This window comes from Lutra lutra, chromosome 4 (assembly GCF_902655055.1).
Source record: "Lutra lutra chromosome 4, mLutLut1.2, whole genome shotgun sequence".
Taxonomy (NCBI): Eukaryota; Metazoa; Chordata; class Mammalia; order Carnivora; family Mustelidae; genus Lutra; species Lutra lutra.
Window position 1 is genome coordinate 1,950,125 of NC_062281.1, and position 26,184 is coordinate 1,976,308.

A 26,184-nucleotide genomic window follows, 5' to 3' on the forward strand; every position below is an offset into this window, starting at 1 on the left:
TACTAGTTCGCATAGACTCTTACGTAAAACGCAGAGAGGCGGACGCGTGTCACTTAGCTTGGCGAGACAGCAAGCTGTGATGCCACATTCCTACGACGGCATCACGAAATGATGCCACATTCCTACGACGGCATCACGAAAAGGAAGGGAACGTTCTCTCATGAGCATAGGAGCAACGACCCTAACCACACCACCAGCAGGCTTGATCTGACCGTATGTAAAAGGGTGATAACATTGTCCTAAAGCGGGGCTTACTCTGGGGTGTGGAGTTGGTTTACTTTCGGGAATAACCCACATAGGCCGTCATGTCCTTGGAGCAAGACTGCGGTGGGGAGGGATAAGCCCTTGGTGAACGTGTGCACCCCCTGTGGGCAGGGGCAGAGCTCAGTGGGCTGGGGACGGAAGAGCCTTTAATCTCACAGTGGGCGCTTCCAAAGCCCTGCGGTTAGTACCATACTGGCTGCTGAGACGTGAAAAACATCCCTCCTGAGACCGAGGGCGAGACACGGGGTCTGGTCCTGTTCTCCTCCCCGCTGTACTGGAGAGCGTGTCCACTGCACTGAGACGTGAAGCAGAAGCGACAGGTGTAAGAGGAACGGGGGAGGAAGCAGGCCCTGCAGAGACAGCACAGCTGCGTTGCTGGGAAAGGTGGGCGAGCCTGCGGTGAACTGAGAGCTGAGAAGCGACGGTGACAGGGTCTGCGTCCGAGGGGACACCGTGCCAGCAGCACAGCGCACGAAGAAATGTAAACAGTGGTCCCACTTGTGAGAGCACCGGACCCGGGAGAGGCCTTCCCCAGCTGTTGGAGCAAGGGCGCTGCCGTGCGGTAGGGAATGGGGGTCTGTTCGGGGTTCGATGCCGCGCTGCCAGGGTTTTGAGCCGGGAAAAGGGATCCTGTTGGGCAGCAGGCAAGTCTGCGTCCGGACGCCCCCGGCCTTGCGCCTTGGTATTGCCTGTGCAGAGAAGAGCCAGCAGGGTCAGCTTCCACGGTGGGCGTGGTCCCCTGCGGCCAGCAGGCCCCTCCTGACCATTGACCGGCTTGCACGCATGCCCATGTGGCCGCAGAGGGACCCCAGCTCCCCCCCACCCCCCGCAGGGGACAGGCGCAGCAGTGGGCTTGGCCAGGTGCCACAGGATGCACGTGCTTTCATAGAACAAAAGAGTCTGCATCGCCTCTGAAACAGGGAAAGACGTTGTCTCACGAGCCAGCAAGCGCAGCACAGCTGGGAAGGCTCTGTCTCTTGGTGGGGAAGTGCTCCAGGCCGTGGTCCGTTCTTATGTGGCTGAGAGGGGCCAGGAGGGCGCAGGCACAAGGCTGTCTTTGCCAGCAGATCCTTCCCCGAAACCCGCCCCCCGGGTGCGAGAAGGACTTGAGTTAGAACATGGATCTACACGTGAGAGAGAGAGCAGTGAAGCTTCTAGAAGACACCCTGGGAGTCTGTCTGCACGTCTTCATGGTGAGCGAACATTTCTTGCACAGATGAAAAGGTACCAAGTATAAAGCAGATCAGCTTGACGTCCTTAAATCAACATACCCTTCAGCGAGCGGAAGAGGAACCTACAGCGCAAGAGACGGTATTCACGTACGTGTGTCAGGGAAGCCCTGATGTCCATAATATATGAAGATCTCCGAGAAATCAATAAGAAAGAGGCAGATAACCCATTTCAAAATCATGGAAGGGCAGAATCCTTAGGCAGGTCACAAAAGGGGACATCCATGTGGCCGGTAGCGCACAGACATGTCACAAAAGGGGACGTCCACATGGTCAGAGTGCACGGACGTGTGCTCAGTGGGCGTCATCAGAAGCGGCCGAGGGAGCCCATGGAGCTCAATCCCGGCCCCTCCCCTCGCACCCACCAGAGCACTCACGTGGTGCTCGAGAGAGCCGGGAGGCTGTGCCGATGGAGGCGCAAAGATGCTGCCCCTCCGGACCCTGAAGCGCTTCCTGGGTTCGCGCATTCTTTTTCCTGTGACTTCGCGGTCCTCCCCCAAGTGCACAGCCCGTGGAGAGGCACCTGTGTGTTCACCCGAAGTCACACCGAAGGCGGCTCATAGTGCTGGGAAGACAGCCAGCCCGCAGGGCAGCGGCCAGATCCCTGGTGCTGGATTCCCGCATGGAGGCTGTAGCGCCAGGAGGAGCCAGCTGTCGCCAGTGGGGCCCGCCGTGTGATCTCAGAGTGTCAAGCCAGAGAAGCCCGAAACCGGAGCAGAGGGAGGTCAAAACCAGGCCACAGTGATGGGCACGTTAGAAGCCAGACCATTCCGCTTGGTTGGAGGCAGCGTGATGGCGGGGGGCTGGAGGGGCGTGGCAGGGTCCTGGCGAGGTTCCGTGTCATGCCTGAGGTCTTTCTTCTGTACGAATTCAGACCGTGCACGTCTGATTAGTGGACTGCAGATGTGCTGCCTTTCAGCCACATTTTTTTAAAAAAGGAAGAGAACGGTCAGCAGTGTTTCTGAGAAACTATGAGAGATGAGTTTATTTCCAGGAATTCTGCAAACCGCGAACAGGGAGATGACATACTACCCTATTTAACACAGCGTGGCTGCGACACTGATCTCGCAGACTTTGGGGCGACGTCTGCAGGCCCGGCGGTCCTGGCCGGAGTGAGGGGTGCCCACTGACCACCTTCTCCCGTCTGAGCCAAGTGCCGGCCGCAGCTGGGAGCAGGTCAGCCGTCTGGCATCTGCCCTCCAGGTCGGGTCCACGGTCCATCTCAGACCTGGTCAAGCGGAGCCAGTGGGTGGCGCTGGGTGTGTCTGGGCCGGCTCCTGGCCCTCGCTGGGGACAGTCCACGGTCTGTGCTGCCGTCAGCCGGCTTGGCGTATGTTTCCACCAGACCGCCGTGTGTTGGCTGGAAATCCTACTGTCCTCGCACAGGGCGGGGTGCCCCTGGCCTCTGGGCCCCAGTGCTGCTGTTTCGGGTGGGTGTCGGGGGAAGGATTGCCGTGGTCATGCCGGTTCTGACATTCTGGGCTTTGACACGTCTCCCGGCACTTCCACCTGCTAACAAACGGCGTCATTTATTACTTGGAGAAATTGATGGCCAGCCTTGGGCCGCTGAACAAAAGCAGTTTTCCCAAGCCCGTGACTGGCTCGCGCCCTGACCCCTGCCCTCCCACCAGGGTCACGGACGTTCCTGTGCAGAGCCCCGGGTCGGAGTGCGCAGGAAAGGGGCCCCTTTCCCAGAGTCCCCAAGAACCCAGGGAGCCTGTGTGCCTCCTCCCGCCTCGCTCTTCTCACGGGAAAGCGCTCTCAGCCCGGCGGTCCAGCGGTCACGTTGGTTTGTGCATTTCTTCCTTACAGAGTGGGACCCAAACCGTCGGCCTTGGAGGGAGGAGAAAGCCGTCTTTGTTGGCGGCCTCTTGTGCTGGAAAACCATCACAGGGCTGTCTCCTCCGCACCGGCCCCAGCGCTTGCCAGCAAATCCCTAATCCCCAAACTGGGCCTTTGTAAGGAGAATAAAGGAGTGCTTTCTGGTGCTCTCTGGAGATCAGGTGTCCCAGCCATTTCTTGCTGCCCTGTCTTCTGTTTTGCTGTGAGCTGCTGGGGGAGGGGCGGGCTGTACCTGTGCAGGTGAGGACATGCAGGCCCCCTTTGTCTCCACCTGCCAGGCTGCCTCCAGGGAAGGCGGCTGTGGTGTCAGGAGCATCTGAGTGCTTCTGCTAGTTGGTCTGTAGGCGTCACGGCGGTTTTTCCAGCCCCTCCTCCCAGGGTACGTGCTTTCGGGGAGCCTTTCTGTCTTTCGGGCCCCAGGTGCACAGACGAGGGGCCCTCGGGGACTGTTGGGCAGACCTGGGAGGCTTTCTGAACGCCGTGCCCAGGCGGCGTTCCCACTGGAGCCAATGAGCTGGGCCAGGCCCCTGGGAGAGGTGGCACTCATGCCCCTCTCTGGGGGCATCGCGGTCCCTCGGCTTCCCCTGTGGCTTCTGCTGATGCGTCATCTTCACGTGCACCTGCTGACACAGCGAGGTGGTTCCTCCTCTCACTCCTTTCCCTGGCTCTGGGCGAGGGTGCCGGGGGCTGGGGGAGGCTGGGGAACCTGCCAGGTGGCACAGCCAGCGAGCGCCCTGGGCCTTGCCATCTGGGCCGGGGTGTGAGTGCTCAGCGAGGAGACCCCCGCTCAGTCCCTTTTGGCGGGAGCGAGGGTGCCCGGCAGCGCCCAGAAGGGACGCCGGATGGGTCTGACCAGTGGCACAGCGGTGTGCTGAGCACCTGGGGCTGTGGGGCCCTTGTCCCCAGGACAATGAGGCCCCGAGCCTGCTGTGCTGGGCCAGAAGCCATGGCTCGGCTCTGTGCCACCCCCTCCGCTGCCGTCCGCCCACACTGGGAAGGGGAGGTGGTAATTGCCACCTTGGACCAGTAGCGCTTGTCAACAGATTTTGCAGATCTTTTATTTTATGTTCATTTCTCCACGTATTTATTTCTGTAAAGGCGTCTGCCAACGCTGGGGGAAGAGGTTCCGCCCGCTGTAGCGTGGTGTGGGGGCAGAACGTTGGCTTTGGAAGCAGAGCTGGGTTAGTGGGGGCCTCTCTATGCCCCTGGGGCACCCGCACCGTACCCTCTTTACCCCAGTGTGAGCATGCCCACCTTACAGGTCGTGAGCCCCACTGGAGAGAGGAGCGCTGGCCTCCCGCCTTGTCCCTGCCGTGGCTCCCGGGGCTGGCCCTTGCACGGGCACAGGGCCTTCTGCAGGCCTTTGTCCAAACTGGGCTGAATTCGTTGTCTCTGTGACTTGTTGGTTTCTGTGCCCAGCCAAGCCTGTCAGCATGCAGGGCTGTCTGCGGCTGTACCCCGGGGCTGGCGCAGGGTGGGCCAGCAGGGGCCGGGAGTGTGTGTGGGAGGGGTGGTGCTCTCCCCACTGCCGAGGCCACGTGACGGCTGCCTGGCTGGGGGCCATGCTGGGCCCTGCCCTGGCCAGCACCCTTGCCTGTGGCCTCAAGTGGCATGGGAAGGTGGTCTTGTCACGAAGGGAAGAGAGTGGACAGGCCGGTGGTAGTCTCCAGAGCCTCCTTTTGGACTACCCAGTGCGGAGTGTCCTAGAGACACGGAGCCTGCGGAGGGAGGCTCTGTGAGGGAAGGCCAGTCCTGCATTTCAGTCCCGGCGCATTGCCCAGACACACGGAGGGGGCTCGACCAGGGTTCGGGCCGGCATTGGGAGAGCGGGGGTCAGCTGTACCCTGTCCTCTGTTCCTGTGTCAGCATGATCTCTGGACAGGGGAAGGGTGTTATGCTCAGACCAGCACCTGGGGCCGGAGTGAGGGCAGGAGAGTTGCCGAGGAGGCCCGGGTGCAGCCCGGGGGACAGGGTCAGCTGGGGAGGAAGCTGCTCCAACCAGGGGGCCAGGGCAGCCCCTCCCACGCCCCTGGTCTCAGGTGCACTGTCCTTGTGGCTTCTTGCCCTGGAGCTCCTCTGTGTTGGAATTGGAGCCTGGAGCCCCAGCTTCACATCCTGCCTGTTCTGGGTTCCTTGGCCTTTTGGCCTCAATGTCCTTATCTGTAAAATGGGCTCTGGGCTCTTTGCAGGGTGGTCGGAGGTGTCAGAGACAGCTGGTGGGAGGAGCTTGGCCATACTGGGAGGCACGGAGCCTGGGGTCTCCAGATGGCTCAACCGATCCTCCAGCCATTCGTGATGCCTATCCCCTTCTCTTACAGACGCACACACACTCACACATGTACACACGTATAGCTACACACCCACACACACCCAGCCCTGATATGAAGCCGAGCTTGGCTGACCTGGGGGTGGGGTGCGGCTGCGAGCCAGGGCTTGGCTTTCTGATGGGGGAGGGGCTGAGGTGGGCATGGCGGTCGTCTTTGCTGTTGCACGTTTTCCGGGTGAAGCCACGGCTCCAGAGTGGGACCCGGTCCTGCCTCCCACCCTCCCTCACCCCTGTGGGGTGCCCAGTGCGGAGACAGCCCCTCACAGGCAGCCCTGCACGTCCACTCACTTGTACTCAGAGTCCTATCAGAGAGTAGATCGTTAATTGAAGGAAAAAGCCACATTTTATTGAATTCCAAGATCAGGTAAATTAAAGCAGTTGACACAGAATGGAAAGACATAAAAGGCCCCTCCCTGGCACCCCTCCCCCAGGGTCCAGTCTCCGTGAAGGTGTGTGCGGGATGCACCGTCCCCCGTGGCATGCGTGTCCTGCTGTGTGGGTGGCCACACCTCCATTTCCACAGCCCCTGCCTGGTGGCTAGACCCTGTGACCTGTGGCCGCCCCCAGAGTGGACTTACGGTGGGCTCACAGCACTGTGAGGAGCTGCGTTTGTGTCCATGTGTGAAGGGGCATTTCTCGGGTGTCACCAGGAGCTGGGGACATGAGGAGTCAACTCCAGCAGGGCTCTGGGGGGGGAGCGGGGGGCTGCTGAGTGCGTCCCGAAGCCAGACCTGGGGTGGCCCGAGGTGGGCTGGGGGCGTCTGTTGGACCCTGGTCCCTTTAGTGGCCCCACGTGGCAAGGCCCCGTGGCTGTGGGTCCTCTCCCCTCTGAGAGTGCGGGCTGGGGGCCCTGCAGACCCCTGGAGGCCCCTGGTGCCTAAAGCCCTGAGCCCGGGGAGCACCTGTGGCCTGAGCCTGGTGGGCAGCCCGGCGCACCCTCGCTAACTGGTCTATCTCTGTTGCCGGCAGAGTCCCCGGGCCCCTTTTGCTGAGCTGCCTGATGATGAAAAGATCTTTAACGGGAGTGACGGCATGTGGCAGGGCCAGGAGCAGGCGCTACTTCCGGAGATCACGGAGGAGGACCTGGAGGCCATCCGGCTGCGCGAGGAAGCCGTTCTGCGGATCGAGGTGAGGACCAGCCTGCGAGGTGTGCGTGGGCAGTGGGACTGTGTGAGTGACGGTGCTACTGGTCTCTTGTCCCGGGGTGCTGGAAGTGCATCGGGAGCGCAGCAGGGATGCTGGCTCCACGGACAGTGGGGCTGAGCCCCCCGAGCCCCCGTGTGCAGATGTGGGTGTGTTCTCTTCCCCCGCCAGCCTCCGTCTCTGCCTCTGCCTGGGACGTTGGAGCTGCTTCCAGAGGCTCCGTTTCTGGATGCATATTCTCTGAAAGTAGCTTCTTCTAGAAAAACAAGAACCTGGGCAAGTTGGTAAACTGAGTCAGCGGCACAGAACCTGTTGCTGTGTTTGCTGTCCACCGTGGGAGAAGGTGGATGCCCCCCCCCCCAGGGAGGCGGAGCTCAGCCCTCTTACTTCTGGGGCCCCCTCCCCACTTCAGCCTCTACCTCCGTGAAGACCCGTCCCTTCGCACTGTCCTGCTTCCCGGAGGGGAAGGTCCACCGGCTTGTGGCCTGGGCAGGAGGCGGCACGGGGCCACAGGGGCTCCGCTCTGCTGAGACATCCAGAGAAGGACCAAGCGCACACACACGGGGAGCCCTGTCTGCTGGCACAGCAAGACCGGCTTTCCACCAGCAGCTGAGAAAGGGATCCGAGCGCGATTGCCCCTGAAGACGCGGGGTGCTGGGGTCCTGAGAGGCGGGGAGACTTACTTGGCTCCTCTTTGGCTCGAGAACTCAGGTCCCTGTAGGAAGGGCCCAGCAGCCTCTCCAGCGCACTGTCTGTGGGTAGTAGGGAGAAGGGGCAGAGGTTGGGAGGCTGGGCAGCCCGGTGGGGGCGGGGGGCCATGCTGTGCTTGAGGAGGGGGCCTTGTCCGGGTGCTGGGAGCTGAGGGCAGGGCCCTGGGCATAAGGACATGGGCGGGGCAAGGGCTGCCCCTGGGAGAGGCCAGGAACCCCTGAGCAGGTGAGCACCCACCTCTGAGAGCAAACATGAAGGGGGGGCCTCCAGGCTGGCATTCCGAGGAGCCCCTGAGTAGGGTACCTCCTGCATTGGGCAGCCCAGGCCTGGGCCCTGCTCTAGTTCTCTGTATGGTCACTAGGCAGAGGGTGGGTTTACCAGGGCTCATCAGCCTACCTTAGCTGAGAGGGAGGGGCCTGGGGCCCGGGCCCTCCTAGGACCTGGGGTAGTGTGGGAGCTGCCTGAATTCAGCCAGTCCCTTTGTGGCCCTCAGAGTCTTGGGGTGGTCAGCAGAGGGGACCACTATGGCTAGGCATGCGGAAGCTAGAGTCTCTACGTGTGGCACAGAGGGGATGTGGACGCGTGGTCAGCCCTTGTCTGGGTCTGTCTCCCAGACTGCATGGCTGGCCCTGGTGACGGAGGCTCGCAGGGCAAACAGGGAGGGAGGGGCCCGCAGTGCCCGCCTGGACAGGCTGGACCCCGGGGGACAGGTGGGCTGCCCCAGGCCCCCACAGGGCTGGCCCAGAGCCCAGCTGCTCAGGGTCTCCGGCGCTGTCTGTCCAGAGCTACAGAGGACAGCGGAGGGGTGTGGCCGCCGCTTCGGGACGTCTGTGGGCGGCTCAGAGAGCCTCCCTGTGCAACAGAGCAGGCTGCTTACCACGGGCGCAGTGTGCCCCCACCTCCTTCCCTTTGTCCCTTCCTCTGGCTGCTGGCTGTTGCTTTCTGTCCACCAGAACCGGGCCCCCACGCGGGGTTTCTGTGCCCCTGCCCGTGCCCAAACCCCGGGCCCGCAAAGCTGGACGTGCTGTCCTTCCGCCCCTCACTTCCATCGTGCTCTTCGGCTTGCGCTCCTCCTGCGGAGCCCTGTGGACGGGTGACCCCGCCCCGCCCCGCCCCCCTCAGCCCAGCTCCACCCAGCTCAGCCCCGCCCCGCCCTGCTCCGCGCCCCGACCGTGCCCAGCTCAGCCTAGCTCCGCCCCGCTTATTTGTGCCGCACCCCGCTCAGCCCGGCTCTGCCCCACCCTGGTCCCCCACCCCTACTAACCCTCCGCGCCCCAGCTCTGCAACCCCCCACTCAGCTCCGCCTTGTCCAGCTCCACCTGACCAGCCCAGCTCAGCCCAGCTCAGACCAGCTCCATCCCCCTCAGCCCCCCTCCGCCCCCCTCCTCCCTGCTCTGACGTGCGCGGCTGGGCCGCTTACAGGCTGCATTGGCACAGCTGACCCCCGGCCTCACCTCAGCCGTCCTCTGTCCTGATCCCTGGCTTCGTGGGCCTGGACGCTGCAGGCTAACCCTCTCATCCCCAAGTACTAGCAGGAGTGGCCTAGGGCGGACCCAGGCCCTCCCTGGGTCTCAGCTTCCCTCCTGTGGGAGGTGCTGGGCTACTCCCATGAGAGCTGCCTGAGTGTGTGGAGGGTTGGGAGGAGGGCGGCAGGGCCACGCTGTGGGGCCCGCCTGAGACACCCCTGCCCTAGACAGGATCCCACACTATCTGCAGGTGTGACTGCAGCGGGGAAGGAAAGCACCTGTGTGCAGGGGGAGCTTTGGGGACACCACCTGTGGAGAGCAGTGCCTGGCAGCTGCCCCAGGGGTGGCTGTGCTCCTGTGGAGGGGGCCTGGCCAGGCTCTCAGGACACCGTCACCCCCTTCCTGATGGGAGAGGCCAACTCCTGGGGCCCACGTGGCCTGAGCCCTGGCTCGTCCTGGGCAAGGTGCATCTGGAGGGGCGTGTCCAGCCATGGGTAGGAGTCAGAGGATGGGCCCCTCCGACAAGGAGTGCGGGGGACTTGAGGCACAGCCCCCCCTTCTGCCAGGCTAGTTCTGGGACTCTCTGGGGCTGCTTCTCCTTGCCCCTGATTTGCGGGAAGCAGCTGGTCTCTAGACTCTGAGCCTAGGGCCCCTTCCTGACACTGGTCCTAGGTGGGCTGTGACCTGGGTGACCCCAGACCTCCCATGGCCCTGAGGGGCTCGGTATCAGGACTGCTGTAGAGCGGGAAGGGCAGTTTACGTCCCACTCAGAGCTCAGGCTTTAACTGGGTGTGGGTGGGAGGAAGCAGGACCGCAGAGGCTCCCCAGTAAGCTGCCTCCAGAGCTGCCGGTCCCCCAACACCGTAGGCTGGCCGGTGACCGGCAGTGGGCAGCTTTGCCCCCAGGCCTGTGTGCCGGCCCTCGGTGGTCTGTTGGTCCACCACAGCTGTGTGGGAGGCCTGCCAGCAGCCAGCTCCTTCTTCTCTGTGGCCTTGGTGTTCGCCTCCTGGGAGTCTGGCCTGCGGGGCTGAGCCCCCACTTCCTGTTCCCACTGACCGTGGACCCTCGTCCCGCGCTCTCCACAGCGGATTGCGCCCGGCAAGGCCGTGGCCGGTCTGGGCAGAGCTGGCCCCTCGGGCCGCAGCCTCTCACATCCCTTCCAGCCTTAGGTCCCCTCTCTGAGCCCATTCCCTAGCGCTGGGGACACCCTCAGATGACGGGCTGTGGGCAGCTCCCTCTGAAACCCTTGACTGCGCCCCTTGTCCAGAAGAGCAGAAGGTACGTGTCCAGGGCCTCGTGCTCCAAGGCCACAGGCCAGGATGCCCCGCTCTCCTTTCTCCCGGGAATGAGGCTGCCCGGGAGGGTGGCTAGTCCGGTGTCCTCACAGCAGCGGCCAAGCCCACCCGTGGTCCAGCATGGCCTGCCACCACCAGCGCAGCTGGCCGGTCCTGGCAGAAAGGGAAGTCACGCTGCAGAGCCTGGGGGGCTGCGTGGTGGTAGCCGGAACTTCTTGTCCCCATGTAGGGAGGGGCCGTCTGGCCTCTGGCAGCTCTTGGTGGCAGAGGGGAAGTGGGGTTCTGGCCCGGGTTCGAGCCCCGGCCATGCCGCTGCCTGGCCATGGGAGCACCAAGGGGTCTCCTGGGAGCTTCGCTTTCTCTGTAAGACAGGACCGTGGTCTGGGAGGCTGTTGAAAGGCTTAAGGAAACCCAAAGGATCTTTGTGAGGCCACAGGTGACCGTGCACCTCAGAGCTGGGCTGCCTACAGGGGTCTCACCTGGGCAGAGCCAGATCTGTCGGTTGGGGGAGGGGTGGGCAGGGTGTAGCTCACAGCTGGCCCCCCATGCCCCCCAGCCCCGACCTCACCCCTCCCTGGGAGCTCCTGGAGGCCCATGCCCCAGTTCACACCCCAGTTCACACCCTGCCGGGCCTGGGGCAGGTGTGAACTGACTAGGGGTTCACCCCAGTGGGAGGCTCGGGGGTGCTTCTGTGACCCAGCAGCGGACGGCGCACAACCTCACCTGGGCTCTGGTGGTCGAGGCGGTTATGGCGGCGCAGACATGTGGGGTGCCGCTAGGAACAGCATGGCAGGTGGGTTGGGGGTCCCCCAGGCCCTCCGGCGCCGACCCGGGGAGCACACACACTTCCCTCGGCCCTTTCCGCCAGCTGCTCTGACTCTCTGAACCCGCTGGCACCTTCCTGCCCGGACCCTGTTCCTCTAGACACTCCAGCACCTTCCTCCTGCTCTGTACCTTCCGGTCTTGGTGCAGGTGTTGTCCGTCTGAAATTCTGGGCTCCCCTGTGCGTCGTCGAACGTACCGTGTCACGGACCATCTTGTGATTTTTCTCTTTGCGAGAACAGAGCACATGGTCGTCGCGGTGTCCTAACCACAGAGGACGCACGACATGATGACTGTCGTGCAGACAAATGGCTGGGTTGGAGGATGAGGGACAGGTGGGTGGGAGATGGATGGAGGGGGACGGAGGGATGGATGGCGCGCAGGCGGCTACGCGGGCGCTGGTGGAGGCATGAACAAGGTTTACGTGCCGGGCCTCCCAAGCAGGGCTGGGACTTAACGAGGAGGCTCCGTTGCCTGTTAATACGCGGCTTTATCAGCCCTCACAACAGCCCCGCCAGAGTGAGCGCTCCTGTGTTCCAATTTTATCCGAGACGATGCGGAGGCTGAGAGAAGCCGCGTCACTTGGCCGGGCGGTGCAGCGCGAGGGTGGCAGGGCGGGGCCTCAAGCCGGGGCTGCCTGACTCAGGCGCAGGGCTGTGCTGGTGCGCGGCCCAGTCCAATCCCCGCCCCTCTGTCGGCCTCCCTGGGGCGGGGGAAGGGTGCAGGCGGTCCCCGAGGTGTGCAGGGCCCAGGGGCCGCTACCTAACTCTGGCTGAGACCCACTCTTCTGTCTGGGGGGTGGGGCAGCGTGTCGCCTCCCACGGCCGCGGAGGTCCAGCAGGACGGGCCGTGCCTCCAGCCAAGGCCAGCACCTAGCAAGCTTGCCAGGCACGGGTCTGGCTAATGGAGCTGGGACCTGAGTTGTGTGTCCATCCACTCCTGGCCTGGGCAGCCCACCGGGCCTGACCACTGGGTGTGCCCCGGGCTCCCCTTGCCGAGCCCCCCTCACCTGATCTCACCTGTGCAGGTGGCGCTGCCCGCTCCCCTCTGGGGCGGCGTCGCCTGACCCAGCCCAGGAACTGTTTTGTTGCCGTGGCTACGTGGCAGGCCCAGGAGAGAGGAGGCTCGGGTTGAGGGGCCTACACGGGGCAGAGCCCCGGGGTGCCTTCCTGGAGGTTAGCACAGTACAGCCGGGACGCGGGGGCCGATGACTATGAATCCGTGAATAAATCTGTGAAATTGGGCGTTCCGTTAACTGGAACAGTCGTGCTCATAGGCGGAAGAGCTCGTGTGATGGACGAAGTGCTGCCGTGTTTTCTTGCTTCTCGTTCCGGATGGCCAGGGGAACGCGCAGGTGCACACGCACATGCCTCGCGGTTTTCCCGTGCCCCGTGCAAGGCTGTTACTCCGCGGTGCCTGGAGAAGAGGAGAAAAGATTCTGTGAGAGCTTTTAGTGAGTTCTAGTTTTAGAAGCTATCAGGAAAATAATTGCATGATTTAAACGTTTACTAAGTGAAGGTGTTTTGAGTTTTTCCATGTCGCCCACTCTCCTGCTCTCCTGGGCCACCGCTGGCGCCGCCTGCCGTCCCTGGAGGGCGCCGTCCTGGGGCAGCTCCGGGGGACTTCTGGGCTCCCAGTGCGGGCCCACCTTCTCTCAGGCCCGTGACCAGCCTGGCTCCGAGCCCCCCACCCCAGAACGAGGACCAGGCTTCTGCTGGAACTTGGCTCCCACCAGGGTTCCTGGGGGGGCCCACATGTCTGGCGTATTCTCCAGGGGAGCCCAGGAGTTGGGTCCCACTTGCCCTTGGCCTTGTTCTCCAGGAACCAAGGTGTGCCCAGGAGTCTGGGCACAGTGACCAGAGGGACAACGTACCTGCCAGTGGCCTGTGCCCAGATGTTCCCATTCTGCATGCTCCCTCTGGCTTGAGGCCGCCCGTCCACACCTCTTCTCTCGGGCCCTCCCTCCTGGCAAATTAGCAGCTCTGTCCCCAGAGCCAGCCTTGTCTCGTTGCCCCATCGATGCTGCAGACGGTGCAGACACCCCAGGAGGCCTCAGTGCCTGGGAGCACCTTGCAGGAGGCATACACCCCGGAGCCAGGCACGCTGGGTGGAGAGCCGTCCAAAGGGCCCCCTCCCCACTTGTCCCTGGCACTGTGTGTGGGGGGGCGTAGGTGGGGGCTTGCAGGGGGCTGCTGCCTGGGGGTCCGGGAGGGGTCTGCAGCCCCAAGCTCACCAGCCCCTCCCCATAGTCTATTTCCCTCCTGAGGGCGGCCCCTCGCAGCATCCCTGTCGTCCCACTGGGTTCCTGCGGTCCTCGGACCTGGCAGAGACCAGCAGAAGCACGTGGGGCCGTGGAACACCTGCTCCACAGCACCCCTCCCTGCCCGCTCCTTTGCTGAGGGAGACTGGGTCCCTAGGCCAGCTGTGGCCGTGTGTGGGAGGAGATCGAGTGATGGAGTGCATGTCCATGAGTCCTGCCCATGTGGGTGACACCCCCGTGTACAGACTTCCTGGTGTTGTGACTGCCAGGGTGCCCCAAAGCAGTGAGGTCTGGCTGGGTAGTGGCCTGGGGCAGGCCAGCCCAGACTCGGGCATGATTGGCGCCAACGTTGATTAGTCTCGTGTCCTCGGGAGAGATCCTTGACCTCTTGGTGACTTGGCCTCCCTGTCTCCCCAGTCCTCAAAGTGGGGTTACCGGCAGGGGTGCTCACATACAGTCTGGGGAGACCGAGTCACCTTAGAAAGGCTCCTACGAGTCCCAGAGTCCAGGTGCACCCAGGGCCAGGCTCAGGGCCCCCTGACAAGCCTTCTATGAGGGAGGCCTTGGTGACCAAGCTGGAGGTTGGGTGTGATGGCCTGTGCCGGGCCTCTGACAGGGCTGAGGTGGAAACTGGAAATCTGGGCAGGGAAGCAGTGTGACCGAGGCCCTCGGAGCCTGCAGCCTTTGTTTCGTGACCTTGACGTCTCGGCTTTAGGGTAGAGCCTAGGTTTGGGCTCCCCAGCTGATGGCCTCACTCAGAAGGCTGGGATGATGGGAAGCTTAGAAGAGGGCCCAGGCTCAGGGCCACCCAGCATCCTCCGATGGTAGATGGATGGATGGATGGATGGATGGATGGGTGGATGGATGGATGCTGCCATCCTGCAGAGCCGAGACCCACAGGCTTGCCAGTGGGCCGCAACCCCAGTCATGGGCTGTTTCTACCGAGTGGCTGTCTGCCTGCGCTGTGGCTAAACCCATAATTGAATTGTGATCGACAGTACACATAGGGTTAAGATCGTGCTAATTGCTTCATTTCCCAGAACACTCCTAAAAAGAAATGAATTTCCCCGTCCTGTTTTGCAGTGGTGAAATGACCCTTGTGGAAATCGATTGTGGTTCCAGAATGAGCTGCAGAGAGGGTGGGCCTGGGGTCGGGTTCCCACTCCTGACCCCTTGCCCCTCTCACTGGCCTGAAGGACTCTTCCCTGAGTTGTGCTTGGCCCTGCGGAGGAAGCTTTGGTTTTGCTTACATGGTAGATGAGGAAATCTGGCCCCGAGGTGAATGGTCTTGTGCACAGTCACCTGGCTGGCGGGTGGAGGAGCTGTGCCCTGCAAAGTGGCCTTCAAGGAAAGTGTGGCCTTGCAGCCAGTGGGCACAGGTGCCAGTCCCAGCCATCCCTCTCTCTCAGAGGCCCTGCAGGTCACGGACCCCTTTGAGTGTACACAACCTTTACTGCCGGATGGCCGTTGTGACCTGGCCTGAGGGGCTGCCGAGTACGACAGTGTTGTGTGACGTGCCCCCAACACTGCTCCGGGTATGTGGCCACATCCCTCACCAGCGGCCCTGATACTTTGCTGGCAAATGCAGATAAGACAGTTGGGCCACACGGAGGACGTGAGACATGCTTACGTGGGATGCCCCAAATCCTCCTGGTCCAAATCTCTACTCCTTACCATGTTCACTGGCTTCATGAAGCCTACTCAGTCTTTCCATGGGACTGGCATCCATCCACCATCCACCATCCGTCTGTGTGTCTACCTGTCCACCCATTAATTCACTGTTTATCCATCCATGTGTCCGTTGTCTGTCCACCTTCCACCACCCATCCATCTGCCATCCATCCACCCACCCATCCATCCATCCATCCATCTGCCATCTGTCTACCATCCATCCATCCATCCACCCACCCATCCACCCATATATCCATCCACCCATCCATCCACCCATCCATCCACCCATCCATCTACCATCCATCCACCCACCCATCCACCCACCCATCCATCCATCCATCCACCCATCCACCCACCCATCCACCCACCCATCCACCCACCCATCCACCTACCATCCACCTACCATCCATCCACATATCCATCTATCCATCCATCCATCATCTATCCACCCATCCACTCTCCATCCACCATCCATCTATCCACCCATCCACTATCCATCCATCCGCCATCCACCCACTCGTCCATCCATGTGTCCATCCATCATCTCTCCACCCATCCATTCTCCATCCATCCCCCTGTCAACCCACCGTCCACCCAACTCCTCCAGGATATATCGAGCAGCACTTGTGTGCTGGTTTGTGCCAGGAATTGTGTATGTGTGGAGAGGGAGAGATACCCTCCTTTACTCGAGGAGCCCGAGAGCAAGTACGGGGAGCGAGGTGTCCACGGGCTGACAGGCCTATAGGAGCTGCAGATGGCGCCGGCAGCACTGCTCTGCACTTGACTGTAGTAGCCCCAGGGGCCGGCCCTGGTCATCTCTACCCAGTGAGGTGCCTTACAGCCCGGGGATACCCAGGGACCTCGGGGTTTGGCCTTAAGACCAGGAAAGAATATTCAGATCCCAGATCTCCCTCTGCCTTGGCTCGGGGGTGGGTGGCCCAGGCTTGCTCCTGGTTCTTGGCTTTCACCCAGCACTCCCTGATGACTGTGCCCTTGACCACTGCACCTAATGGCCATCCTCTTGTTTCCACAGAGTGACTTGTTGGATGTCAATCAGATCATCAAGGACTTGGCCTCCATGGTGTCAGAGCAAGGAGATGCCATCGGTGGGTACCCGTGCTACCCTCTGAGCACCTGCCCCCCATGGCCATGTGCCCTTCCCCCCAGGTGTAGGCAGGGCTGCCTCCCCGACAAACGAGAGCCAGGGCAGTTCTAGAGGTCTGAGCCTCTGCTGCCCTCCCTCTCTGTGTCCCCAGGTGTCCCCAGCCCCTCAGGAAGGCTGGGTTTGGGGAGGCTCTTGCAAGAGGCTGGCCCACCTTTTCTGCTCATTGTGGAGTCTGGGCCTCCATGCCTCCCACCCTGGCCTTCCTCCTACCAGAGGACTCTCCAGGGTGAGGGCAGACTGTGCTGGGTGGGGGAGGGGTCAAGGCTGCAGCTTGTGACCCAGCAGAGAGTGTTGGACACACGGAGCCCAGAGCCGCCTTGGGGGTTACATGTCTCAGGAAATGGGTGTGGTGGGGGCACCGGGGGGGACCTGGCCCTGGTCTCTGTGTTCCCTCCATGTGAGGAAGTCGGCCCCACCTAGCCTGTCCTCTCCACTCCAGGTGGCCACGTGGTTCTTCGGCTACAGCCCTGAGTGCCTGGGAGGCCGGGGGAATGGGGGGCAGGTAATAGGAACCGTGGGTCCCTGGCCCAGAAGCATAGGGCCGACTCCTGGCACTAGAGCCACTGGCCAGCACTGCCAGCTCCCAGCCAGCCTCTGTCACCCGCTCCGTTCCCAGGTTCTGAGGTCTGTTTGTGTCCTGCTCCCCGCAGGGCAGCCCAGCCATCCCCCTGCCGCACCCGCAGAAGAGGAAGGGACTGGGGAGTGCGGGGCCTGCTGCCCAGCATGCTTGCCTTTCACTCTTTCTCTGAGCCTGTGCTGCGTGCAGGGCCGTGCTCCGGGGTGTGCAGTGGGTGCCCTGGCAGGCCTCGCGCTGCTCCCCCCAGACCCCTGCCTGCCTGGGCTGCATGTTCTCTTGCCTTGCACCCCTGTCGGCCTCAGTGTGGCTGTGGCCACTGTTACTACCTCTTCGACTGCCTCTGGACGGGGTGTGCTGAGTGTTCTGTCTACTCCAGATGTCACCCAGGTGGTCATTCAATCCCAGGGACAGACTAGTTGGGAGGGCCAGGTGCAGAGGGGAGGAGGGGCAGGCAAGGGCTGAGTTGCGGCCACCGCGGTCAGGGCCTAGGGACCTTGGGGCACCTGGAGTGGAGCACCAGGGGCCAAGAGCTGCTGAGACCTGAGGACCCCACCGTGTGCTGCTGTGGGCGGTCTTACTGTGCTGGATGATGGGCAGGGGCCCGTGTGCCTCTCTGCAGGGACAGTGGAGGCCATGAGCTTGGTGTCGCTCGGCTGGGGCCTGCCCCCCGCCCCCCTGGCTGGCCACTGGCCTCTGCCTGCCCCTTGAGCCTCTGTTGCCTTTCCAGGGTCCAGCAGCAGCAAGGCCACGTGCCGGCAGAGCTCCAGCCCTGAGCCCGCCGTGGCGGCCCCGCTGCCCGGGCTGGGCTGTGCGTCCCCACGGCAGGGCCCCCACTCCCGCACCAAGACGCGCAAGCCCAACTTCAGCCCCCAGGAGACGGAGGTGCTGGTACGGAGGGTGACGCGCCACTACCCGCTGCTGTTCGGGGCACTGCGGGGCCCACCCTCCCGGAAGCACCGAACGTGGAACAAGATCCTGCAGGCGGTGAACGCGCTGGGCCACTGCCGGCGCGACCTGGGCGACCTGAAGCACAAGTGGCGGGACCTGCGCGGGGCTGTGCGTAAGAAGCTGGCCGAGCGCCCGCCGGCCCCCGGCCTCCTGCTCACCCCTGTCGAGCGCATGGTGGCCGAGACCTTCTCAGCCCCAGCCCCCGCAGGCGAGGGCCAGGCCGCCGAGCCCCTGCCAAGTAAGTGAACCCCCTGGGCCTGCCCCCGTGCTGGGGGTCCGGGGAAGGGCCCTAGGGAGTGGGACCCTCAGGGGAGGGCTGGGGGCCTGTAGGTCTGCCCACTCCCAGTGGTAGCTCTCTGCTTCCAGCTGGGGAACTGAGCCTGGGGTCAGGGCGGAGCCCGTCCACCTGGGCTGCCGAGGAGCTGGGGATCAGAGCCAGGCTCCTCCTGGCCCCAAGCCGGGAGCCCTGCTGGGGGTCCCCCCACCATGACCTAGCACAGCCGAGGGCCTCCAGAGGCTCAGGGAGCAGAGGACAAGGGGCCACATTTCCCTCCCTATCCCGACCTGGTGCCACTCTCCCGGTGTGGAGGAGGGGCCGCCCCTTCCCATGTGCTCATCATGGGGGCTCCTCTCCCTGGGGTCACTCAGCCCCCAGACCAGGGCAGTCTCCAGTGGCTCCCCGCTTCCCAGGATACACTGACCCCCTGACTCTGAGCCCATGTGCCCGCCTGTAGGGCCCCCCCTTTGCTGGAAGTTTCTGTACCTGGTAAGGAAGGTCTAGGGGGCACGATGGGGTCTTCCCTGCCATGCACAGCCTCCTCCGGCCCCCAGGGGTGCTGGCTTGGATTTCTGCTCACCACTGCCTTCCATGCCTCCTGCCTTTCCTCCTCCTCGAGACGCCTCGGAATGTCCCAGTCAGGCTGCTCGTGGCGGCTGCACCCCTGCTCTCAGTCGACACGGACTCTGCTTCCTGAGGAGCTGTTGGACGCACCTTAGGGACAAAGCCTGGAGCAGGACCAGCTCTCCTGAAGGCCACACAGTGCAGCACAGGACTCAGCCTGCATGCAGGCACGCCGGCGGGTGGCCACGGCGCGGCTTGTACAGGCCCGGCGGAAGACATGTGCAGACATGCCATTCCCCGGCACTGGCCTTGCTCATGGGCCTGGGGGACGGCGCGGAGAGGGGGACGCCCCTCTCAGGCCAGGGGAGGCCGCCACATTCTGCTAGAGACAGAGCCAGACCCGGTTTTGGGGTGCACACTGGGGTGCCTGGGCCCACCCCACGAGTCCCCAGCCCTGTAGCCCGGCAGGAACTTGGTGACCGTGTTGCTCCTGAAGGTCGCTGGTGCTGGCTCAGCACACTGGCTCATGGTGGGGTCCAGTCCAGCACAGACATCTCTGTCTGCGTGGCTGGGCTGGGAGCCCCCTTCCCTAGACCGTGCAGGCCCCGGGCTCACCTCCGTCATAGTGGCAGCTGACTTAGTGATGGGAGCCCCTCCTGGGGGTGTGCGTCCTGGGCTGACTGTCGCCAAGTGACTGAGGGTGAGGGAGTGGCCTGGGGCCGGACCTCCCTGGCAGGGCTGAGTGTGGGTCGGGGAGGTGGCTGTAGACCCTGATTTGGGGTGGGAGGTGATGGCAGAGACGACTGTGGCGTGTTACACTAGTTCTTCTGTCTGGGTCAGCGGTGGCCGGTGCCTGGGCAGGGGGAGGCCTGCAGGGGCTCCTCGCGGCCACAGGCTGTGGATAGCCCGTTGCAGAGTTGGGGGCCTCTGCAGGAGGCTGAGCAGGCAGCTCTCTGTGCCTTGAGGTGCACCCCTGCTATCTCTGAGCGTTTGGGAGGAGGTTCTCTCCCCTGCAGGCCTGGCCCAGAGTCTGGGCGCCCTGTAGTCTCCGGAGCAGAGCCCCTGCGCGGGGGTGGGGGTGAGCGGGGGGTGCCTGTAGATCTGCCCCGACCAACCCGGGGTCTTCAGGAGGGAGCAGAAGTGGTTCAGGGCAGATGAAGCATCAGAGTGAGCAGGCCAGGTGGTAGGGGGCTGCCCAGTAGCCCCTTGGGGAGGGAGCCGGCCATGGGGGGCGGGTCTGCTTAGTATAGCAGCCCAGGGCAGAGCCGGGTCCGATCTGGGGAGCGCTCTGTGGGCTGGGCACGTTCGTTCTTGGCCCGAGGTGGGCTTGGCTCTGGGCTCGCTCGTGTCTCCAGGCCGTCGCTTGCCATCAGAGCTGGTTCCCAGCATCCCCAGGGCCTGTGCTGGAGGCCGACCAGACTCGGGCTTTCTTGGAGCCTGAGAGCAGGGTGCAGGGCAGCCCAGGCTTTGTCCCCGATGCTGCCGTCTGTCTGTGCGTGGAGGTAGTCACTCCTGTCTTGGGTGTCCGTCTCTAACCTCCGCAGGAGAAAGGCGGGGCTGCCGCTGCCCAAGGCCTCGGGGTGCGAGGTGGCTCCTTGGCACATCAGTGGGGCCAAGGCAGGACCAGGGACCTGGATGGCCACTGGGCAGTCAGTGCTGCAGGTGGGGGAGAAGCAGGGGTGCCCCAGCACGAGAATAGGTAAAGCCCTCCTTCCTCTCCTCTCAGTGGGGCTCAGCCTGGAGGGGCTGGGGGAGGGAACCCCGGAGGAGACAGCAGCCCCTCAGAGCCGTCGCCGGGCAGAGGCTGGGCGCTGCCAGTGCCTGCATTCGTCTGGGCGTCCCCTGCCACTGCGCTCTGCTCCGGGCTGGGCCTGTCGCGGTGCAGGGGAGATGAAAGAGAGCACTCGGGCTGTCCCTGCCCTCCGCTTCCTTTGAGCTTGGAGTCCGTCTCCTTCTCCTTGGAGGAGGAGCTGCGTGTTCACGGCAGCCGGTGTCGCGGCCGCTGGTCTGCGAGGAGAGTGCCTGTGCTGCGGCCACCTTCTCGCTCCGTCTCGCGTTACCGGGATCCCTGGGGGTAGAGGAGGGCACGGTGTAGACCCATCCGACGTCAGGATTCACACCCAGCTCCTCATGTGGAGGATGTCGCCGTCTTCACTCACCATCGTGCTGCGTGTCTCTGCGGCCCGGCCTTGAGCTCCGAGTGGGTCCAGTTATGAATTAGGCGCGTTTTCACCGCTGGGATCGCGGCGTGGAATGCTCCATTTCCTGGGGCTGCTCTGGGGCGCGTGGGGGTGGCTTGACTGCGCCGCCGGTGGGACAGCTCAGCGCCACATTGACACCCCTACCCGGCGCGTGCCTGAGGCCCCACACTGACCACCGAGCCGATCGGCCACGGTCCGGAGACCTTGGGCCAGCGCAGTGCTTCTGGCCCCTTGTGCCTTCGCTCCCAGCCCAGGCAGGGGGTCCTCCCCGTGGCTCCACGGGACCCACAGAGACAGGTCCCCTGCTCCTTTCTTGGAGGCAGGGACCGTGGTCAGGAGCAGGAGGACTGGCCCAGGGCACAGAGGAGTCACAGGGCCAGGCCTCTATCCGGGCTGGCCTCCATCCTCTCCCGAGTGAGCTGCCCCTGCCCCTAGGGGCACCTCCTGATGGCTCTGGTGGCCAGTGCCTACGCCAGCCAGGTGGCCCGGCGCTCCATCCCTATGGCCTCTGCCTTTCTGGAGGCTGGCCTCCTCGCCTGGCCTCCAGTAATGCCAGCATGGGGCCTCCGTGAGCCCGGGGTGGGGCAGCAGCCCTCCACCCCACCCCATCTCTGGGCCTGGGCTCCCCAGGGCTCGCCCTTGGGGTGTCCTCAGGGTCACAATCTGTAATTCCTTCTGTTGTCTTGATTTGCAGATAGTATTGAAGCCAGCCTTGAGGCTGCGTCCTCGCACACAGAGGCGGCCAGCGAGCTCCTGGCTGGAGCCAGCCGGCATCAAGTAAGTCAGTATGAAGGGACGGGCCCGGCTGGCCCCTGGCCTCCTCCGTCCCGTCTGCCTGGGAGGCCCAGGCCCTGCCCTGTACTTGGGAGGGCGCGCCCACAGGATCTTCTCAGAGCCAAGGGGGACTGGTGCGGCGGAGGGGAAAGGTAGGGCTGCGGCGTCTGCACCCCTGCCGAGGCAGGCGGCCCAGCCTTGGCCCAGCCGGCTTTGTGGAAGGTGGAGGCAGGGAACTGGTCGTGAGTGTGAACAGGGCCCGTGTGGGGGATCTCACTGCTGTGGGCACCCAGGAGCATGATCGCCAGGCTGTCTCTCCGGAAAGCTCTATGGTGTCTCTTGTGCCCAGATGGGCAAGCTGGGTCGCTGGGGTCTGTCCCCTTCCTCTGACCCTCCTGCCTGCACCAGCTACCGAGGCCCCCGTGTGGCTCGGGGCTGCCTCTGGCCGGGCTCTGGTCTGGAGGCTGGGATGGGCTGCCCCTTCTTAGAGCCCTCAGAGCCTGGCTTGGGGCAAGTTGGCTGCTCAGAGGGAGTGAGAGCAAACATCAGGCCCTCATCCTCTTGCGATGGGGCTCGAGCAGCCCCGGGGACTGACGGCCGGGCTCTGTGCGACCGGCCGCTGCTGTGTGAGCACCTGATGGGGCCTGGCAGGCTTCGGCCTTGATGCAGATGGGAGGAGGGCCGGCAGCCGTCCCCCACTCCCTCCTCACTCACTCACTGGCCCTTTGCTCCGCGCTGGGCTCTGACACTCAGGGATGGACACTGTAGAGCCTGTCTCTCCGTGAGGGGGCATCCCCGGGGGAGGGTGGAGTGGACGGTCCAGTCCAGTGAGAGGAGGGCTCTGGACCGCTGGGGCAGGCAGACTTTCCCGGGAGGGCGCGCGCTCCACTTTGAAGGCCAAGTAGTGGTTGTCCTGGTGGAGGGGGCGGTGCGCTCAGAGGCGGAAGGGGGAGCCACCCAGGCCGGCTCAGGACCCGGGGGCTGGAGTGCGAGCCCCGTGCGGGGGCCGCGGTGGGTGGGAGCAGGGCGCAGCACCCTGCGGAGACCGAGGCGGATGACAGCCTCGTTCCCTGGGGTCTCCGGGAAGTCACAGCTGGTGTTGGCGTCCCGTCTCCTGCATCGGCGGCCCTGGAATGAGAAGTCGGGCTGACGGACAGTCAGCAGCCCGTGAGAGCGGGCGAAGAACCAGGCTGGGCCAAGGTCTTGTCCGCAGGATGGGAGCGGAGGCAGGCTGGCGCCAGCTCGGGGCTCACTACCTGGCCCACGGCCCCCACAGAAAGCAGCACACGGAGAGCAGCCGGGCCCTCCAGCTGGGGCCTCTCCGCCAGGCCTGGTCCTTCCGGGCCCTCCCGGAGTGGAAGGTGCAGGTCTCAAATGACACGCAGGGCAGACTTGCCTGAAGCTCAGGGCCCGGCGTCCCTCGGACGGGAGCTGTTCCAACGGCAGGGCCTGCGGGCGCCCTCCCTACCTCGGCAGCTTGAGAAGGAAGCACTGAGCCGGCCGGTGGCGGCCTCTGGGAACCGCGGGGGCCGGCCGTCAGCGGGATCGGCAGGTGCCAGGACACGCGAAGACCGGGCCGTGAGGAGGAGGAGCGGCAGGAGGACGCAGAGGTGGCGCCAGGGGGCTCCTCATCGGGCCCAGAGCCCCACCCCCGTCCCGTTCCCGGGGAGCCCACTGGACCCTGCCCTCTGGTGACCCGATCCCTACCCCATTTCCGCTGCGGAGCGGTAACGCCTGTGCCACAGGTGGGGCGAGGCAGGCCCCGATGGGAGGCACAGACACATGGCGGCCGCACGGGAACGTCCTTCCGCTAAACGCCGGCCTGGCGGGCAGCACACTACACAGCACAGGCCCAGGCCTCAGGTCCAGGTTTTCCCTGAGAAGTTGGCTAGTGTCCCCCCTCCACCTGACGAGAGAGAAGGTGACGTCCCTACATCCAGGCGTTGGGGCTTAGTGGTCCAGGGAGGAGCAGGGCTTCCCACAGCTGCGCAGCTGTCAAGAGGCGGAGCCGTTTTGCCTCCAAGGCTCTTGGATTCCTGTCCGGGACTGGTCCTGCCGCCCTGGGGAAGCTCTGGTGCACCCTCCCCTCCTCCCGGAACACCCACTCGTGGGAGGGCCTGGAGATCGATGGTTGGGGCTGGATGGGCGGAAGGATGGAGGATTGTGTGGGTGCACAGAGGTGTGGGTGAACGGAAGGATGGTTGGGTGGGCGATGGGTGGGCGGACGGTGGATGGGGGATGGGTGGGTGGGTGGACAGATGAGCATAAGGAAGGAGGAGAAAAGAAAGGAAGAAGATGGTTGGATGTTGGATGAAGAAATCGACGGGCAGGTAGATGAGTGGGTGGTATTGTGGTGGAACAGATGGACAGACGGGGTGGTGGACCGACAGCGGCCAGCTGGCTGGACGTATGGACAAGTAACAGGGCACTTAGGCTTCACAGTTCCAGGCTGAGGTTAGGACCTCAGTGTTACTGGAGGAAGACTCACCCCATGAGTCCTCCTAGTTTCCTCGTGTGGGTGCTGCTGCCCGCCACAGAAGGGCACTGGGAGACCCAAGTAGCTCTGTGTGCAGAGGGCCCCTTCTGTCACCTCTCCGCCCCTCCGATGTGTCGCCCCATCATGGCTGCTGGTGGCTGACGTTTCATGTCTCCCTCCACCAGCAGACAAGGACGATGATGTCCCCAGCGGCCTGTGGCTACCCCTGCGGACCCTGGAGGGGCCGAGCCTGCCAGAACCCGAGCCCTCGGACCTACGAGGGACTATCCCCGCGCCTACGTCCTCGCCCTCCCCGCTGGCCTCTCCAGCCTCCCCGGCCTCCGTGACCCCTGCCGCTGCGTTCCCAGGGGCCCTCGGGCCCTCCCCACCCCCCACCGCGCCACCCCCACCCCCCGGGAGGCCCGCTGGGGAGGCCTCCGAGTTTGAGCAGCGGCTGCTGGACTCGCAGAGGCGGCAGGGGGCCCTGCTGTCCCACTGGTCCCAGCAGCAGAGCGCACTGATGGCCCAGCAGAACCGGCTGCTGCAGAGGCTGGCGGAGCAGAGCCAGAGGCTGGCCGACGGCATGGAGGCCCTCAACCGCACCCTCGAGAAGCTGGTGGAGGCCTGCCCCGTGCCAGGAGCCTCGCCCCCTGTCAGGGATGGCACCCCTGCTGGCGGAGCGGCCCGCGGGCCCAGCAGAGGCTCCCGGGGCAGCCCCCAGCGCCCCCACCCGGGCCTGGAGGTCTTCTCAGGGATGATCCTGAAGGTGGAGGAGGAGGTCTGACCCCCGAGGGCGGCACACAGCAGGGACTCCAGCCCTTCTGGGAGGTGGGCTCGGGGGCAGCTGGGCGTAGCTGGGCCTCCACAGAGCCAGCGAGGATGAAGGACACCTTCACGGGCGTTGTCTGTGGGGCTCAGCGACGTGCAGGGAAAGGCTCTGGGGCTGGGGCATGAGTCCTGGGCAGACGTCTACTCAGGGACCTTATGGCTGGAGGAGGCAGAGGGGCGGGGCCGAGCCCAGCCCCCACTCCCATCCTCACCGGCTGGGCTGCGTGCCTTGGAGGACAGCCGCAGGGGGTACAGCGTCCCCGACCTGGATAGCCGTCCTGCAAGCCTCCTCCTCCTCCTCCTGGTTGTACGGGCTCTGTGGGCCGCGCTCCGACGCTTTCCACGATCCTGCCAAGGGAACCACGTCTTGCGGGCCTGCTGTCATTTCTCCCAGTTTTAGATCTGTGGTGTGATAGACACACGGACACGTATGTGTGACTTGGTACTGTATGGGGTGGGATGCTGTTTTGTACCTACTGATTTTCTCGCAAAGAAGTTATTTTTCTTATGTAAGCATAAAATAACAAAAAAAAAAAAAAAGGCAGTAACCGTGCTGATGATGCCCGCCAACACATGACACGGAGCCCAGTGCTGTTCTCGCGGACGGGCTGCTGTGCTCAGCCCCGGCAGGGAGCCCCGAGCACTGGCTGGGTGTTCAGATCTGCTCCATGTGCGACCTGCCGCACCCGTGCTAGGGTCCCTCAGGGAGCTGGTGTCTGCCCCTGGCCCTTTCACACGGCTGCAGCCACACAGCTCCGCAGGGGCCAGCAGGAGAGGGCAGGGCTCTCTGAACCCCAGGTCCTCACTGGTCCTGGGCCGTGTGCCCTTTGCCCATCTCCCTTCAGCTTCCTTCTCCTGACCGCTGTGGATAAAAGTCTTCTCCAGAAGTGGGAGCCTCAAATGTTGGCGCGGGTGGGACGGTGTGCTCGTTCCCGGGCCCCAGGGAAGCCCAGCATCAAGGAGGGCCAAGACTAGTGTCACTGGCACATTGGGCGGGACCCTCCACTGGTTTTCTGTTTCGCCATGGCCCAGCAGCATGCCAGTAACTTCGTCTACAGAAGAGAGCCTGATCTCTTCAGCCAGTTATCCAGCTGCTCCCTGCGACGTGGCCTGCCGCCATCCCAGCCCCCCTCCTCCTGTGAGGGCATATGATGCCATTCGCTGCCCATGGCAGCCTCACTCCGACGGCCCCTCCCTGGGAAGCCTTCTTTCCACTAAAACCTCAGGTCGGTCTTCATGCCAGCTCTCAAGCCTTGTTAATCTTCGCTCTGGATGGAGGGGATGGATGGTTCCCGTCCACTAAAAGATGCCCCTTGGGTTGTCATTCACCTCCCTACTGGCTATG

General features: G+C 63.9%; 1 protein-coding gene across 7 annotated transcripts in view; it reads left to right on the forward strand.

The window, feature by feature from the left end:
• Positions 1–25,879, forward strand: part of TSNARE1 (t-SNARE domain containing 1) — a 91,271-nt gene extending 65,392 nt beyond the window's left edge. For 4 of the 7 annotated variants that reach the window (XM_047725836.1, XM_047725834.1, XM_047725837.1 and 1 more), the window contains 5 exons: positions 6,631–6,789; positions 14,768–14,893; positions 16,063–16,135; positions 17,499–17,957; positions 24,197–25,878. In XM_047725836.1, coding sequence (XP_047581792.1) covers positions 6,631–6,789; positions 14,768–14,893; positions 16,063–16,135; positions 17,499–17,957; positions 24,197–24,795 — 1,416 coding nt within the window. In that variant the 3' untranslated portion in view covers positions 24,796–25,878. Of the gene's footprint in view, positions 1–6,630; positions 6,790–14,767; positions 14,894–16,062; positions 16,136–16,285; positions 17,113–17,498; positions 17,958–24,196 lie in introns of those variants that run through there. The other 3 variants (XM_047725838.1, XM_047725833.1, XM_047725840.1) reach the window with 3 other exon arrangements.
• Positions 25,880–26,184: the final 305 nt, after the last annotated feature.